The sequence below is a fragment of the Oryctolagus cuniculus genome, chromosome 15, assembly GCF_051225735.1.
Source record: "Oryctolagus cuniculus isolate XC-2025 breed Fujian yellow rabbit chromosome 15, ASM5122573v1, whole genome shotgun sequence".
NCBI classification, from domain to species: Eukaryota; Metazoa; Chordata; class Mammalia; order Lagomorpha; family Leporidae; genus Oryctolagus; species Oryctolagus cuniculus.
The window spans coordinates 55,275,745-55,292,560 of record NC_142881.1 but is presented as its reverse complement, the minus strand read 5'-3'; the positions used below and the strand labels follow the sequence as shown (position 1 = coordinate 55,292,560).

Sequence of the window (16,816 nt, the reverse complement as noted above, 5' to 3'; positions counted from 1 at the left end):
TTTTGAGGGGTTGCAGATAAGACTTTCATCACATTTCTTCATTTGGGTTAAATTTAAAATAAGTTGCAAAATCCCAAGCAAATGTTGGGGATCATTTGCTTAGGTTTAAAACTCTAAAGATGAATTTTTTGATAGTGAAAGGGAATTGGTTCCAGGATACTTGAATAAGTAATTTTTATGTGAATAATTAAGAGTTAAATGAATTTTTTGTGTTCATCATAATGATTTTCTTAAATTGTTATGTTGATGAAATAGTAACAAAAATAAGGCATTTAATCCTCTACTACAGTATCTGAAGTGCCACATCAAGTTTTTAAAATAAATATAAAATATTTATTTTACATTATACTTTCCAAGTTTAAATGCACTTACATATCTGAGTTTTCTTGTTAACTTTTTTCCTAGAAAGTTCAACACCAAATATATACAAAGATTTCTTCAAATAAAGAAGAAAATGTGTTTCCTGTAGTTCACTTAATTTTGGGTTTTATGACTTTAATATTTAGCAAAGTTTGTGACTGAATTAAAATTTTTATTTTCAAGACTAGCAGCAGTTTTTGTAAACTTTATTTGAGTAACACTTGGCATATTCAGTGTCGTTAATAAAGTTACATTAAATAATAGACTTTTAGCTATTATAACATTTTAAGAATTTTTCATTTTTAGTAAGTTTTATAAAGGTTTGGAACAGGCAATTTGGCCATGCATTAAAGATGCTGGATTAGGATACTCACTCATTACTCCTATTGGAGTGCCTGGTTTTGATACGCAACACAGGCTTCGGATTCTGATCCTGGGAACCAGTAGTGATGGCTTAGCCCCTGGGAGATCTGGATTGAATTCCTGGCTCCACATTACTGGGGAGTGAACCAATGGATAAAAGCTCTCTGTCTCTCTCTGGCTCTTAAATAATTTTTTTAAGTTTTTATTTTAAAAAATCACGATGGAGTTGAAATCATAATGAGAAGCTTAAGACAATGAATGCAAAGGGTGTTTTAAAGTTTATCAATATCAGCCTGATTTTTGAACTAGCTAAGTTTCTGTGGAATATGCACATTGTGTTTAACTATCAGTGTATTAAATTTTCTAATGGTACTTTGTTTCTTTAGATGAAACTCACAAGAAATTAATATGAACAGATTGTTGTTGACTTTGATCTTTTTACATTTATTTTCAATTTATTTTAAATTTTTCTCATTTTAAAGGCAATTATTGGATACTTCAAATAACAGACTTTCAGAAAACATGTAAAAAGTATACTAGAGTAGAAGATTATACATAATTGAATTAACTAAAGAAATGACTGTTACTACTTGTTATACCTTGCATATATATATTATTATATCACTACATATTATGATTATACCACTATCGCTATAGATACTAACAAGGGCACTTCAGATTTTCAAGTTTATGACAAAATAGAATTTAAAGATAAGTTGGTTTCACTGAAGAAAATTTTTGAAATCCGTGAAGCACATCCATGCTCACTCATTTAAATTTGTTTTTCTGCCATAACAGCAGAGTTGAGCAACTCTGACAGTTACAGTATGTCCCCCAAAGCTTAAAATGTTTACTCTCTGGCCCTCTATAAAAAAATTTTTCCTGACCCTTCTCTTACATCATGAATGGAAACTCTTAAGAGGTACTTGTGTTTAATTAAACTGCAGATGATAATTACACCTGAGGGTCTCTCTAGTAGCTTTCACATTCTGCAAATCTTTATTAACAAGCAAATCTTTATTAACAAAATGGATTGTTTTATAAGTTATGCAAGACTTAATTTGATAGTAACTAATGTTTGCAGTTGTTAGCCAGAAACTCTAAGAATCTAAGGATAACAATCATTTTATAGTTTTGCTAAACCATGAATTTAAGTTATAACTGTGGCAAAAGTGGTGTGGCTATAAACACTGGTATGTATGGAAAGCACCCAGCACATTATCTGCCATCACAATCGAATACTCATATTAACTGTTTTTCTGTTATTACATTAAGGTGTCTGATGAATTCAGTTAGAACTAACATTTGTGTTTGCCAAAGGGGAAACAGCAAACAAGGGAACAATAAATATGGTCTAAAATGTCATTTAAGGCATTATTTTGAACTTTTTATGTTTTCTTTGTAAGTTCCTAATAAAGCAGATCTTACTTAACTAACCTTTCACATTTGTCATTTATTGGAGATTATTAGTACAAGTTCAAATAGGATACAATTTATAGAGGGAGAGGTTCAGAGTGCTGTTCCTTTATTACCTGAGTGACTTGTTTTTGGGAAATGAAAAATTATTAGTAGTTATTCAGGGTCAAACTTTGTTTTCAGGTAGCTAGTTACAGTTTCTGTCTTGAAAGTACAAAAAATGAAATACTGTGGAATTAAATATTTTTAGTCTCACACAAGCTCAAGTCACAGCCAAAGCCCTTTTTCATTCTGTGAAAGATAGTGAATATTCATAGCTAATTTTTTTTATTACAGGTCCTTAATTTCTCTTCATTAGTCAGCCTTATGGCTTTGTATTAAGTAACAGCGTGCCTATTGTAAGGCAGTATGTTCACATAATTATAGTGAATTTTAATTAACTGAGTAATTCATATCATTCAGTACCATGGATAATTCAGAATTGAAATTTTTTTTAAAGATTTATTTTAATTATTTGAAAAAGCACTTACAGAGAGAGAGAGAGGTCTTCCAACCACTGGTTCACTCCCGAGATGGCCACAACGGCCGGAGCTGCGCCGACCGGAAGCCAGGAGCTGAGAGCTTCTTCCAAGTCTCCCATGTGAGTGTAGGGGCCCAAGGACTTGGGCCATCTTCCACTCCTTTCCCAGGCTATAGCAGAGTTTTGGATCGGAAGAGGAGCATCCAGAACTAGAACCTGCGCCCATATGAGATGCCAGCATTTCAGGCCAGGGCTTTAACCTGCTGTGCCACAGCACCAGCCCCAGAATTGAATGTTTTAAGACAACTAATTTCAGTACTTAAAAAAAAAATCTGGGGTGGGTGTTTACCATGATTAGGTTGGTTCCTAGGACATCCACATTCTGTATCAGAGTGCCTGGTTCAAGTCTGTTACTGCTTCCCATCCAGTTTCCTATTACTGTGTACCCTGGGAAGCAACAGATGATGATCTGAGTGCTTGGGTCTCTGCCATCCATGGAGACATCCTGATTGAGTTCTGGGTTCCTAGCCCCCAAGCTATTGCAGGCATTTGGGGAATGATCAATAGGTGGAAGATAGATCTGCCACCCCTCACCCCTCTGCATTTCCAATGAAGTGAAATTAAGGTCTTCAGTTATTTTAATAGAATATTTATTGAGAGGCAGATATTAGTAAGTCTACAGATGAGAAAATTGACAGAAATATGAGGTCAAATCAGTAAAAGAACTCAAATGACCAGAGTTTCTTTTGTTTTTCTTTTATTTTTTTATCCTATAAGATTTATGTATTTATTTGAAAGAGTTTTGAAAGGGAGAGACAGAGATCTTGCATCTGCTGGTTCACTCTTCAGATGACCGCAGTGGCCAGTCCTGGGCCAGGCCAAAGCCAGGAGCTGGGAGCTTCCTCCAGGTCTCCCAAGTGGGTAGCAAGGATTGAAGCACTTGGGCCATCTTCCCCTGCTCTTCACAGGCCATTAGCAGAGAGCTACATCAGAAGTGGAGCAGCTGGGACATGAACCGGTGCCCATATGGGATGCCAGTGTTGCAGGCTGCAAATGATCAGTTTTTAATAGTATGTTTTTTTCTACTGGAAAATTAATGGTTATGTCGTCTTTTTGCCTTGGAATTACAGCCTGTTATTTTAACCTACTAAACAAATAATAAGTTAAGTGATGAACAAGTAAATTTTGTCTCAGTAGTTACAAGTTGTTAATTTTCCACAATAAGCAACTAGTCATATAGATTACCTGAGGTGGTCTAGTGGGGCTAGGGGTCTACGGGCCCCTCCAGTGTAGGTAGAATGTCCTTCACGAGTAGGTTGTTAACTGTGGCTGGAAAGCTTGTATCCAGACTGGCCAGCATTTCCCCCACTAATAGCTTCTTGTGCTGCATGTATGACCTTGAGGTTTTAAATCTCACCTTCAGGGTTGTTGTAACCTTTCACCCTAAGCTAGCAAAGGAGGGGGCTGAGTCCCAAAAGAGGTAGGCTGTCTCCAGGAGATACCCTGCTATCTCCATTAGCCCCAAGCCAATCAACATATAGTATGTGAAACCCCACACCCCATCCAATGGGCACCGCCCATGGAATGCCTTAAAAGTCCTGGACACTTCCTGGAAACCAGTGTCCTATTCTGGCACTCCACCTGACCTCCTCTCGAACCAGGCACTTTTCTGTCAAATAAGTTTCTGCTTCTTTGCAAAAATGGGGCGAACCAGCACCAATATGGAATGCGGGCACTGCAGGTGGCAGCTTAACCTGCTATGCAACAATGCCAGCCCTGGCAATGCTACTTTAAAAGAAATAACCCCCTGTATTTGTGATGGGTATATGGGTGGATATGTATGGAATTAAAATGAGAAAGATTTTTAAAGTACTACAGCTGTCAGAGCTATCTGAAAGTTGTGATTGTTTTCCTTGGAACATACTTCTCTGAAGTTTGTGTGTGATACTCTGGACTGTTGTCTAGTATACATCAAGTGGGTTTGGGTTTATATTTTCTGAGGAATAGAAATAATAATCTTAATGGCCCTTCTGCTTGTTGGCTTTCACTAAGCATGAGTCATGTCAGATAGAATATTTATCATAATATTATTCCAAAAATAAAGAGTAGTACCTTATAGCAGTGATAAAACGTGAAGGAAAATCTTTTTTTGGATAGTTTTTGAAGCGGGAATTATTCTTTGTGTCCTGTAGCCACCTCTTGGCTCTTCCAAATTACCACTTTTTATTTTTATACACCATATATAGTTTTCTTGATTTAGCTTCTTTATATTCACTGGTTTCTAAAATCTGCCTGTCCTTTTTTTTTTTTCTTTTTTCTTTTTTTTTTTTTTAAGAAAAGTAACTGCCAGTGGACAGTGCTGCTTTGTTCCTCCCAACTGCTCTAGGGCTCCTGCAGCTGATCTCAAACGTAGGAGCAATCAGAGCTGTTTTAGGTAAAGAGAATATAGTGTCAGAGTCCAGCAGGGACCAGTAGATAGTGGGAAACGATGTGACTGAGTGATTCAGAACTTGAAGGAAACAGAGCTGTTTGTTTCTGTGTTTAGACTGACCCTGTTAAGAAGATAATATTGTCAGTAATGTAATTTTAATTGCTGAATGCTTTGATGGTGGCTTGAAAAACAAAAATTACAGCATGAAATTACTGGTTACACGAATTTGAGTAGAACTGAATTCAATAACATTTAAATCAGACAGTGAATAAAGGCTACTAGTTTCAGAATCTATTGTTTTGAGGCGACTGGCATTGTGGCGTAGCACTGGTTCAAGTCCAGGCTGCTCCACTTCCTATCCAGCTTCATGCTAATGGCCTGGGAAAAGCAAAGGAAGATGGCTCAAGTGTTTGGGACGTATATCCTTGTGGGAGACCCAGATGAAGCTCCTCACTTAAGCCTGGCTTAGCCCTCACTATTGAAACCATCTGGGGAGTGAACCAGCAGATGGAAAAACTAACTAACTAACTAACTAACTAACTATCTCTCTCTCTCTCTCTCTCTCTCTCTCTCTCTCTCTCTCACACACACACACACACACACACACACACCCATAACATTACATTAAAAAAAAAAACTAATTATTTTGGGCATTATGGGGCAGTAACTCATCTACATATATATCTCTTTGACACCAGCTTCAGATGACTTAATGCTTTGTTTTGTATTCCTTCTAATAACGAACCCTTGAAAAGCTGGCTAGAATAAAGCCATACTTAAAAGATTAGACAATGTGATAGTAGTTTCAGATCTTACCTCAGACTCTATTGTCATGTAGTTGCTAATGAACTATAAGTTATGAATTTGTATTTTTGCATACATTTAGATGAAGGAATTTTCTTCAGTCCTTAGAACATATAGGAGGGAAAGTTGGTAACATTAATGTTAGGAGAGCGTAACATGGTCCTTTTCTTTTAATCTGTAATTCTAGGACGACATAGACAGCCTAAACCCAGTTCTCAGGGACAACCCGCAGCTTCACGAGGAAGTGAAAGTCTGGGTAAAGGAACAAAAGGTTCAGGAGATTTTTATGCAAGGTAACTATTTTGAAGTTATGCATTGATTTTTTTTTTTAACTAGCCAACGTATCCCCTTTGTCTTTGATTGTTCAATTTTATGTAATGTAAGTAGAAGGCCCAGTCTAATATTTTGAGTTATGTACAGTCCAGGGAAAGTACTACCAGAATCACAATTATTTCTATAAAAAATTGAGAAGTTCACCAGTTTATTAACTAATTTGAGGTAAAGGCCTGGGATGCAATTTTAGCCACACAGGTGTTTTGTTGATAGGAAAAATTTCCATAAGGCTGAATACTACTAGGTGTGTCCTTCCTGGAGAAGGAAGCATTGTTTGCACTAAAGGGTTGCCCAAAGCCACAACTGATTTCCTTTGAAGAGTGCTGTAGGTATCTGATAAAAGTGCCTGTTTCAATGCAGGTTCCTCAGCAATTACTACAATACTAGTCTTAGTTATTTCCTTTGTTTAATAAGTTACAGTTTGTTTACAAAATGTGACCTTCAGACCAGTGAGGTTTCATGATTAGTGATTCCTTTTTATATCAGTGAAATCATATATGGTAGATAAAAGCTTTTTGAAAACTTAACTGAAATTGAGATAATATGCTATGAACTTTTGTTATGTTGACTGTTAAGAATGGAATTTTGTTCTTAAATTTCCATATTTACCTCAACCCTGAACTTCTATACCATTAAACATTAATAGAGATAATCTCAAACTTGTTGTTGTTTTGCCTTATAGCAATGGATCATCTACATAGTAAATTCTTCTTATGCTAATTATTTAAATTTTACTATAGAGAATTGAAAGCATACACAAAAATAGATTTATTTCCATCAATTTCCATATAGCTGTTTCCTAGCCCCAACAGCTATCAAGCCTCAGATGATCCTGCTCCCATCCACATTGTCTTTACTTCCATGAAATTTCAGACATCATATTATTCTAGCCATTTTTTTAGAAATTTGTATTTATTCATTCATTCAAGAGAGACAGAGTGCCCTATTCCCTGCTTGACTCCCCAAATGCTTGCAATAACTAGGCCCTGGAGCCTGAACCTCTTTCAGGTACATCACCTGCTGCCTCCCAGGGTGTACATTAACAGGAAGCTGGAATCTAGAGTAGAGCTGGACCCAAGGAAATGGGGAGCCTAACCTGCATGCATATCAACTGCTAGGTCAAATGCTTGCCCCCCCCCCCCTTTTTTTTTTTTTTTGACAGGCAGAGTGGACAATGAGAGAGAGAGAGACACAGAGAAAGGTCTTCCTTTGTCGTTGGTTCACCTTCCAATAGCTGCCGTGGCCGGCGCACTGTGGCCGGTGCACCGCGCTGATCCGATGGCAGGAGCCAGGTACTTATCCTGGTCTCCCATGGGGTGCAGGGCCCAAGCACTTGGGCCATCCTCCACTGCACTCCTGGCCACAGCAGAGAGCTGGCCTGGAAGAGGGGCAACCGGGACAGAATCCGGCGCCCCGACCGGGACTAGAACCCGGTGTGCCGGCGCCGCTAGGCGGAGGATTAGCCTAGTGAGCCGCGGCGCCGGCCGCCCCTATCCATTTTTTTAAACAGAGCTGCCAGTCCCTTATGCTGAAAAACATAACTGTGCCTTATTATCAAATGGTATGCGTAGTCAGGTTCATAGTTTGATTTGTCTCATGAAAGTTATATTTGATTTTAACAGGTTTTATTTACGTTTTTAAAAATCAGGAGAACCAGAAAAAGCCCATACATTATGATTGATTGATATGTCCCCTCCATTGTTTTTTTCCCTCCCTTTCCTTGCAATTTATTTTTTGGAGTAACCAGGCTAATTTCTTTGAAATAACTTCTTTTTTGTATCCTTAGGAAAGAAAAGTTAAAGCATTAATATTGATATCCTTATAGGCAGAATTGTGTGAGGTAGACTCGAAATTGTGTTAAGTGGGAACAAACCAGTGTAGATAGTTTGTTAATGGGAGTTGAAAACTCATCATATTTGAAGTTATGCTATATTATTAAGCATTTTCTATGTATTTTTTTAAATATGGGGTCTCATAGAAAAGACAACTTTGTGTAATGGATTATGGCTTATAAATACTGTTTTCCCATTATCTCCTTTAAATTACAGAGGATCAACATCTTCATTTTTCTCTAGATGAATGTATTCATAGGTCTTTTGGAATATTTCTGCAAATATGTTAATTACAAATGTGTTAATTTATGTTTTTAATCTGATGTTGTTATAAACTTTTAAAACTGGCAAATAATTATTAAACCAGTAATTGGCATGTTGAGTTTGTTGTAACCATAGAAGAAAGCATCAACCTACGAATCAGAAAAATAAAATTAGTCTTAAGTGTTTTACTTAAATATTTTCTTAATTTCTTGACCTCACTTTCTTGGATTTTTATAAAAGGGATATTAATATCTAAGAATTAGAAAGGAGTAAATAAACAAGAGTTTTGAAAACACTGTAAATTGTGTATGATGCTGTTCTTCACGTGTGGTAGTTTTTCCCTCACAGTAAGTTTAAAGTACTTGATATCATTTTTTGGTGCTTGTGAATTGAAAAAAATTTTCATCTCTGATGTCCCATCTGTGAAGTGACTTGTTTTGATGGGCATATTTGAACATATACATATATCCTTTAATATTTAATCCTCCCTTTTATTTGAAAAAATTAGTTTAGCTCAAAAGTGCACTATATTTCTTAAGAAAACATTAAGTGCCGGATTTATAATATAATCCACCTTGCAATCTCTTCATTTTTTAAGACTTACAATAACTTTCTAGCTATTCCTAGGGAATCAAAATTTGTAGGCGCCTATGACAAAAGTTTTTGCAGCTGGGAGACTGGGACATCAAAGTCCAAATTATGTTTCTATTTCAGCTATATAATCATCCACCCCAAATTTGTTAAGCAAGCATTGTAATCTTAATAAATTATAGAACACTGTATCTTTGTTTTATACTCCACTTATTTCATGATCTCAGAAACTGTTTTTTCTACTTATTTTATTTCCGTTGAATAAGGAAACAGTGTGTCTACTATCGTGTGTATCATGATAATTTTAGAATTATCTGTTCTAAATGAATTTGTCTTCTAGGTTTATTTTTTTCAAAGCTAATCCTTGGTTATGATATTACTCATCCATCATATAATTCATGTTTCTCCTAACAGGTAATTCCAAAATGGAAATATCTTCATTTAAGATACCTCTATGTATGTGCTTTTTTTTAAAGGTCCTTATTCTTTAAATGGATATAGAGTGAGAGTATATAGACAAGACTCTGCCACCCAGTGGTTTACTGGTATAATTACTCATCATGATCTCTTCACCCGCACCATGATCGTTATGAATGATCAGGTAAATTATTAAACTAATATTTTTGAAAAGAGATAGTCTTTGCCAACAGTTTGACAATAAATAATTTTCATCTTTAGAGTTGTTACAATGATACTAATAAATGTAGATGTATCTGTTATATAGCTCTAAGTCACTTCAGATCCAAGGGAGATACACCAATTTTATTTTAGCACGGATAAAATCAGTCCCTGAAATAGGCATCAAACCCTTTTCATTGATTAATCTTCCTTTTAATAATCAGGGTACCTAATTTTTTTCTTGAAATCTGTTTTTCTCTCTTTCAGGAAAAGAAAATTTCCAAATGATTGCACTAATTGAAACTTTTAACATACACTGTAGTTCTTAGATCAAATTGCAGCTTGGTATGCTCACTTGAGTTTTATGGTGTTACAAGTTTTGCAGTTTTAAATAACAATCTAAAAGTCCTGAGATTTCAAGTCAGTGTTTTGGGAGAGCTGACAAAAAAAGTTTTCTTCTAAAGCTGTTATTTCTTTACCTAGGAAATTAGTATTTATATCTTCCAACCTGAGTAGATTGTAGAATATTTATCTAACACAACTCCTTTATAAACAATTCAAATAACTTTGGTTAGAATTTAGTCAAAATGCTAAATGTACTATGTAATTACATAATTTTTTTTCCTATAAAGGTGGCAGACTGACTCTTATGAAGCACCAAATTGCTTTCAGTTTTTTAAAATAGTTTTTTTAATATATAAAGATTTTATTTGTTTACTTGAAAGAGTTACAGAGAGGCAACATCCACTGGTTCACTCCCCAGATGGCCACAGCGGGCTGGAGCTGTACAGGTCAGAAGCCAGAAGCCATGAGCTTCTTCCAGGTCTCTCACGCGGGTGCAGGAGCCCAAGGACTTGGACCATCCTCTACTGCTTTCCCAGGCCATAGCAGAGAGATGGAAGTGGGGCAGCCGGGACTCCAACTGACGCCCACATGGGATGCCAGCACTGCAGACAGCGGCTTCACCAGCTATGCCACAGCCCTGGCTTCTAAAATAGTTAACTTTGTTATTTAAATTACCTATTTGCACATTGTAAAATCTTTTTCTCCTTCCCAGTGTCTTTGTTTTGTTTATTTTCCAACTTTTTTAATTACTTCATTTATTTGAGAGAAACTGGAGCTCTCATTCTCTGGTTTACTTCCCATTTGCCCACAGTGACCAAAGCTGAAGCTAGGAACCAGGAACTCAATCCGAGGTCTCTAACATGAATGACAGGGCCACAACTACTTGGTCTATCCACCCTGCCTCTCAGGGTCTGAATTTAGGAGCCAGAACAAGGAATAGAACCTACATGCTCTAATGTAATGTAGGATGTAGGTATCTTAACCACTAGGCTCAATATTTGTCCCTACTTTCTGTTTTTTGATATCTGTACCCTTTTTGTTTGTTATTATAAGAGTTAGAGGTATGCTCTTGGTTAATTCTTATTTTTCAAAGTGTACTTCCAATAGATACATTTGCTTTTAAATTCTTCATCAGTAGTTAGTGACTTTCATGTGGTTAAAAGGGTAACTTTGGGAGCAAATGTTTGGTAGTATGTTTAAGATGCCCCTGTGCCCTGCAGTAAGTACCTGGGTTTGATTCCTAGGTCTTACTCCCTGACTCCAGCTTTCCACCAGCTGGAACCCTGAGAGGCAGCAATAATTGGTTTCCTGCCACACATAAAGGAGTCCTGGATTGAGTTCCCAGATGCTGGCTGTGATCCTGGCCATTGTGGGCATTTGGGAAGTGAACCAGTAGATGGGAGCTCTCTTTCTGCCTCTCAAATAAATAGATAAATGTTTTTTTAAAAGGAGATTTATCTTTATTGGTTAAAATTAATTATTGTAAATATGATACTATCTTATAAATTAGGGATCCCAAATCTAATCATTTATACTGAACAAAAAAAAATCAAACTAAATATCACGTTGGTTAGCTAATTGGATTTAATTTTTATTTTTGTTTTTTGTCATGGATTAGGTACTAGAACCACAGAATGTCGATCCTTCTATGGTTCAAATGACCTTTCTAGATGATGTTGTTCACTCTTTGTTAAAAGGTGAAAATATTGGCATTACATCACGACGTAGATCTCGTGCCAATCAAAATATCAACACTGTTCACGTATGTATATTATTAATCAGCAGATTTTGTTAAATACTTTCCTTGAGGCTACTTAGGTTCACATAGTAAACAATCATTGTTAATGGTTATTTTTAGGGTCATTATACGCGTGCCCAAGCAAATAGTCCCAGACCAGCAATGAGCTCCCAAGCTGCTGTACCAAAACAGAATATACACCAGCAACAACAACACAGGAATATCCGTCCAAGTAAGAGGAAAGGCTCAGATAGCAGTATACCAGATGAAGAGAAAGTGAAGGAGGAAAAATACGATTACGTATCACGAGGAGGTAGGACCCACTTTTTTTTTAAGGAAATGAAAAAACAAAAAGACATTTTAAAAATATTTGTTTAGTATGAATTATGAAAACATAACTTCTTTTTTTTAATCTTACAGAAAATCCTAAAGGTAAAAACAAACACTTGGTGAATAAAAGGAGGAAACCTGAGGAGGATGAAAAGAAACTAAGTATGAAACGACTTAGAACTGACAATGCTTCAGACTTTTCTGAGAGCAGTGATTCAGAAAATTCAAATAAGAGAGTTACAGATAATTCCTCAGAGCAAAAGCCAGAGGATGAATTAAAAAATAAAAGTGCTTCAAAGGTAAATGGAGAAGAAGGGAAATCCCAGAATAATGAGAAGGCAGGAGAAGAAACATTGACAGATATCCAGCCTACCTGGGATCAACTACAGGATGATAAAAAACCTCAAGAAGCAGAAAAGCGGAAATGTGTTGACACACAGCTACAAGAAAAAATGATTATCCATTCGTCCGAACAGGCTACACTTTCTGATCATAATTCTAATGATGTACTTCTTCAAGAATCTAAAGGGGAAAATACACATACAGTGGAATTATTACCAAAGGAAAAGTTTGTGTCCAGACCACCAACACCAAAATGTGTTATTGATATTACAAATGACACTAACTCAGAAAAGATGGCTCAGGAAAACTCAAATACGTTTGGCCTTCAAAAACTAGATCCTAATGTTAGTGATTCAAAACATTCAATTGCAAATACAAAATACTTGGAAACAGCAAAACAAGATTCTGACCAGAGCTGGGTCAGTGATGTAGTTAAAGTGGATTTAACCCAGGCAAATGTTATAAATGCTTCTTCAGGAAATGATCATCTAAATATAGAAAAAGAGAAAAATCAGTTTGTTTCTTACATGTCTTCTCAAAGTGCAGTTTCTGTCACAGAAGATAAGCTACATAAGCGAAGTCCACCCCCTGAGACAATAAAATCTAAGCTTAATGTTTCAGTAGATGCTCACAAGGCAAAATCCAATCCTTCACCTGAAGTTAAACCCAAAATTACTCATTCTCCTGATTCTTTAAAGTCTAAGGGTACTCATGTGAATAGCCAGGCCACTGGTGAAAGAAGACTGGCAAATAAGATAGAACATGAATTATCAAGATGCAGTTTTCACCCAGTTCCTACTCGAGGCAGTGCATTGGAAAACACAAAGAGCCCTCTGATCATTGATAAAAATGAACATTTCACAGTTTACAGAGATCCTGCTCTTATTGGGCCAGAAACAGGAGCTAATCACATTTCACCTTTCTTAAGCCAACATCCTTTTCCTCTTCATTCCTCATCACATAGAACCTGTTTAAATCCAGGTACCCATCACCCTGCCTTAACTCCTGCACCCCACCTACTAGCTGGATCATCCAGTCAAACTCCATTGCCTACCATTAACAATCATCCTTTGACTAGTGGTCCACACCATTCTGTTCATCACCCTCATTTACTTCCTACTATGTTACCTGGAGTGCCTGCTGCCTCCTTACTTGGTGGCCCCCCGCGACTAGAGAGTGCTCATGCCAGCAGCTTAAGCCACTTAGCACTAGCACACCAGCAACAACAACAGTTGTTACAGCACCAGTCACCTCATCTTCTTGGACAAGCCCATCCTTCTGCTTCATATAATCAGCTTGGACTTTATCCAATTATTTGGCAGTATCCAAATGGCACACATGCATACTCAGGACTTGGTTTGCCTTCTTCAAAATGGGTTCACCCAGAAAATGCTGTTAATGCTGAAGCTTCCTTAAGGAGGGTAAGTTATACAGTACCAAGCACTATTCGGTATCTTATTTTTTAAGGTCATTTCCTATTATAAAAATGTTAGCATTTTCTAAGCAGTTATTTTTCCAGTATGCTTAATAGCCACAGAACACAAATGGAAATTTCAGAAAAGCCTATTTATTTACAAAAAAAAGAGCTTTAAAGAAGTAAAACTTCTTTAAATTTAAATTGTAGTGTGTATTTATTATAGATTTAGATTATGGTATCTAATCATAAATATTTTGCTCAGAGAAATTCCTAGAAGTAATATTTCTGGACTAAAATTTATGTAAATTTTGATATGTACTATCAAATTCTTCCTAAAATTTTTATATTCTTCACCTTAATACCTTGAATTAAAGGTACATTACAAGATATGAATCTTTAAGTCTCTGTTTCCTAAAGGTTGGAGAGTCCCAATATTTGAGAAAGTTGGAGCTGAAATTCTCTGACACAGTATTACTGAAGGTGGTAGTATAGGACTTATATTTGTTCCTAGGCCATGTGATTTCTTTAGCAAATTTGTTTTTATGAAATGTTTCATCAGTAATCCCATTATAAAAAATACAGGAATAGATGTTAAACTCTGAGAGCCCAGAATGTTCTTTATGCATCCCCCAAAATCTCTGTGGTTTAAAAAAAAAAACATTAAATTTTCCACCTTAACCATTAATACATGTATAATTCAATAGTGTTAACTGTGTCCACGTTGTTGTGCAGCAGATCTCTAGAACTTTCTTACCTAATAGAATTGAAACTGTGCCTTCACATTAAACGTTTTAATTTTCCCTTCCTCTACCCTTGACAATCACCTTTTTACTTCTATTACTGTGATTTTTGACAATGTTAGAAACTTCATATGAATGCAATCAAACATTTGTCCTTCTGTTACTAATTTTCACTTAGCATAGTGTCTTTGACGCTCATTTATGTTGCATGTGACAGGGCTTTTTTTGTTTAAAGCTGCATAGTATCTCATTGTGTGTGTGTGGTGTGTACCCCACATTTTCTTTCTTTTTCTATTTGTTAATGAAAACTTTGGTTGCTTTCACTTCTTGTCTATTATGAATAATCAATAAGTGTGGGTGTTTTTTTTTAACAGATTCTTAGCGTTTTTGGGTAGCTTTCTGAAGGTGGACTAGATCCAAAGTGAATGTCTTGGGATGGCAGCTGAAATGACAATATCAGTGACTTCCTCAGTTACTTCAGGGATAATACTGCTTACAGTGCCATTCATAGAAGCAAAAGTGGTGCTGATCATACCAAAAGTTTATCAGAGAAGCCATTTTATTTTGCGTACAGTAATGACAGTGTAGTCATGAGTCTTTGTATGAGTCTTAAACTGTGCCTCAAAAAGTTTGTGAAAAATGGAATTAAAAGATTTATTTTGTTCAAAAAATGTGAAATCCATGCCTACAATGGGTCTTTTAAAAGTTTGTGGGAAATACATATAAAAATATTATGCATGGATTTCAGGTTTTTATACCAAAATAAACCTATTGTCTTATAATTCCATTTCTCCACAAGCTTTCTGAAATATCATTGTATTTTTCTCCTTATGCAAGGTTTATGGCTATAGTGTATCTTTTTAATTTAAGTGATTTTACAGCAGTGTGTCTTTGGCATGATATTCAGTTGCCTTTGCATTATCAGTTGGATATTTAAAAATTTTCCCTTTTTGTTAAAATCAAAGGAATGTATATTACCGTGGTATTTAACCACCTTCCTGCTGATAAATTCAGAAAATGTATTCTGGGAAAATGTCAGTTATACAGAAACTGTTCTTCAGATTGTAATTAAATATTTATTTATATATATATTATTAATATTTTATTTTTGGATAGGCAGAGTGGACAGAGAGAGAGAGAGACAGAAAGCTCTTCCTTTTTCCGTTTGTTCACCCCACAATGGCCGTTGCGGTTGGCGCACCACGCTGACCCGAAGCCAGGAGCTAGGTGCTTCTCCTGGTCTCCCATGGGGGTGCAGGGCTTGAGGACTTGGGCCATCCTCCACTGCACTCCTGGGCCACAGCAGAGAGCTGGACAGGAAGAGGAGCAACCGGGACTAGAACCTGGTGTGCCGGCGCCGCAGGCGGAGGATTAGCCTATTGAGCTGCGGCACTGGCCAATAGTTATATTTCTTAACATGCAGGTCACTGTCACTACATATTCAATTATGAGGAAGGCATTATATTGATATTAAAAAGTAACTTGTTAGACCTCCATATGTCCAGGTTTAGTGATACAACAATCATAACTTGTACTGAAATGGAATATATTTGGGCTTTGAAAATTTTTAAGTAAATTGCATTACATTGAAAAAGTTAATTATTTTTGATTGATGACAAAAAATGGCGAGTGAACATGATTATAATTTTTATTTTTGGTGAAACATTTTTTAGGAATAACATTGTGTCTTTGCTGTTAGCAACATGCATTCTTTTAGAATCATTAGAAATCATATTAGGTTCTGTGTAGATCATTAAGTTAAACATATTTTAAGATCTGATTTTAGTAAAATAATTAATTTCTGGAAATAACTATTTTAGTGCTGATGAATTTTCTATATAAAATTGGAAAATCCCATATAAATATGTTGATGATATATTGAGTATTTCTTGAGATATATTTCTGAAACCTTTAATATTTTTCTAAATATAGTGATTTTTTTTTTAAAGAATTCTCCCAGTCCTTGGTTACATCAGCCCACCCCTGTGACCTCAGCAGATGGTATTGGATTACTTAGTCACATTCCTGTGAGACCTTCCAGCGCAGAGCCTCATCGGCCTCTTAAAATTACAGCACATTCCAGTCCACCATTGACAAAAACTTTAGTAGATCATCATAAAGAGTAAGTTTATCAGTGCTTAAAATAATTGACTTTTTTAACAGCTATCTATAATGTATTTAAACTAAGTCTTGGGGACTGACATTGTACAGCAGGTTAAGCTGCTTCTTGGAATGTCTACATCCCTTATCAGCATGCCTGAAACCCAGCTCCTCCCCCGCTTCCAGACCAACTTTTTTGCTAATGTGTACCCTAGAAGGCAGCAGATGTTGGATGACTTCTGGCTCCTGGGTTTAGCCTGGCCCAGCCCAAG

General features: G+C 36.2%; 1 protein-coding gene across 21 annotated transcripts in view; it reads left to right on the top strand.

Annotated features, from left to right (window-relative positions):
* Window positions 1-16,816, top strand: part of JMJD1C (jumonji domain containing 1C) — a 340,730-nt gene that overhangs the window by 282,536 nt on the left and 41,378 nt on the right. For 8 of the 21 annotated variants that reach the window (XM_051823261.3, XM_070057718.2, XM_089314101.1 and 5 more), the window contains 6 exons: window positions 6,082-6,187; window positions 9,391-9,515; window positions 11,496-11,639; window positions 11,736-11,928; window positions 12,036-13,708; window positions 16,394-16,566. In XM_051823261.3, coding sequence (XP_051679221.1) covers window positions 6,082-6,187; window positions 9,391-9,515; window positions 11,496-11,639; window positions 11,736-11,928; window positions 12,036-13,708; window positions 16,394-16,566 — 2,414 coding nt within the window. Of the gene's footprint in view, window positions 1-2,662; window positions 2,780-6,081; window positions 6,188-9,390; window positions 9,516-11,495; window positions 11,640-11,735; window positions 11,929-12,035; window positions 13,709-16,393; window positions 16,567-16,816 lie in introns of all 21 variants that reach the window. The other 13 variants (XM_070057722.2, XM_070057724.2, XM_070057726.2 and 10 more) reach the window with 2 other exon arrangements.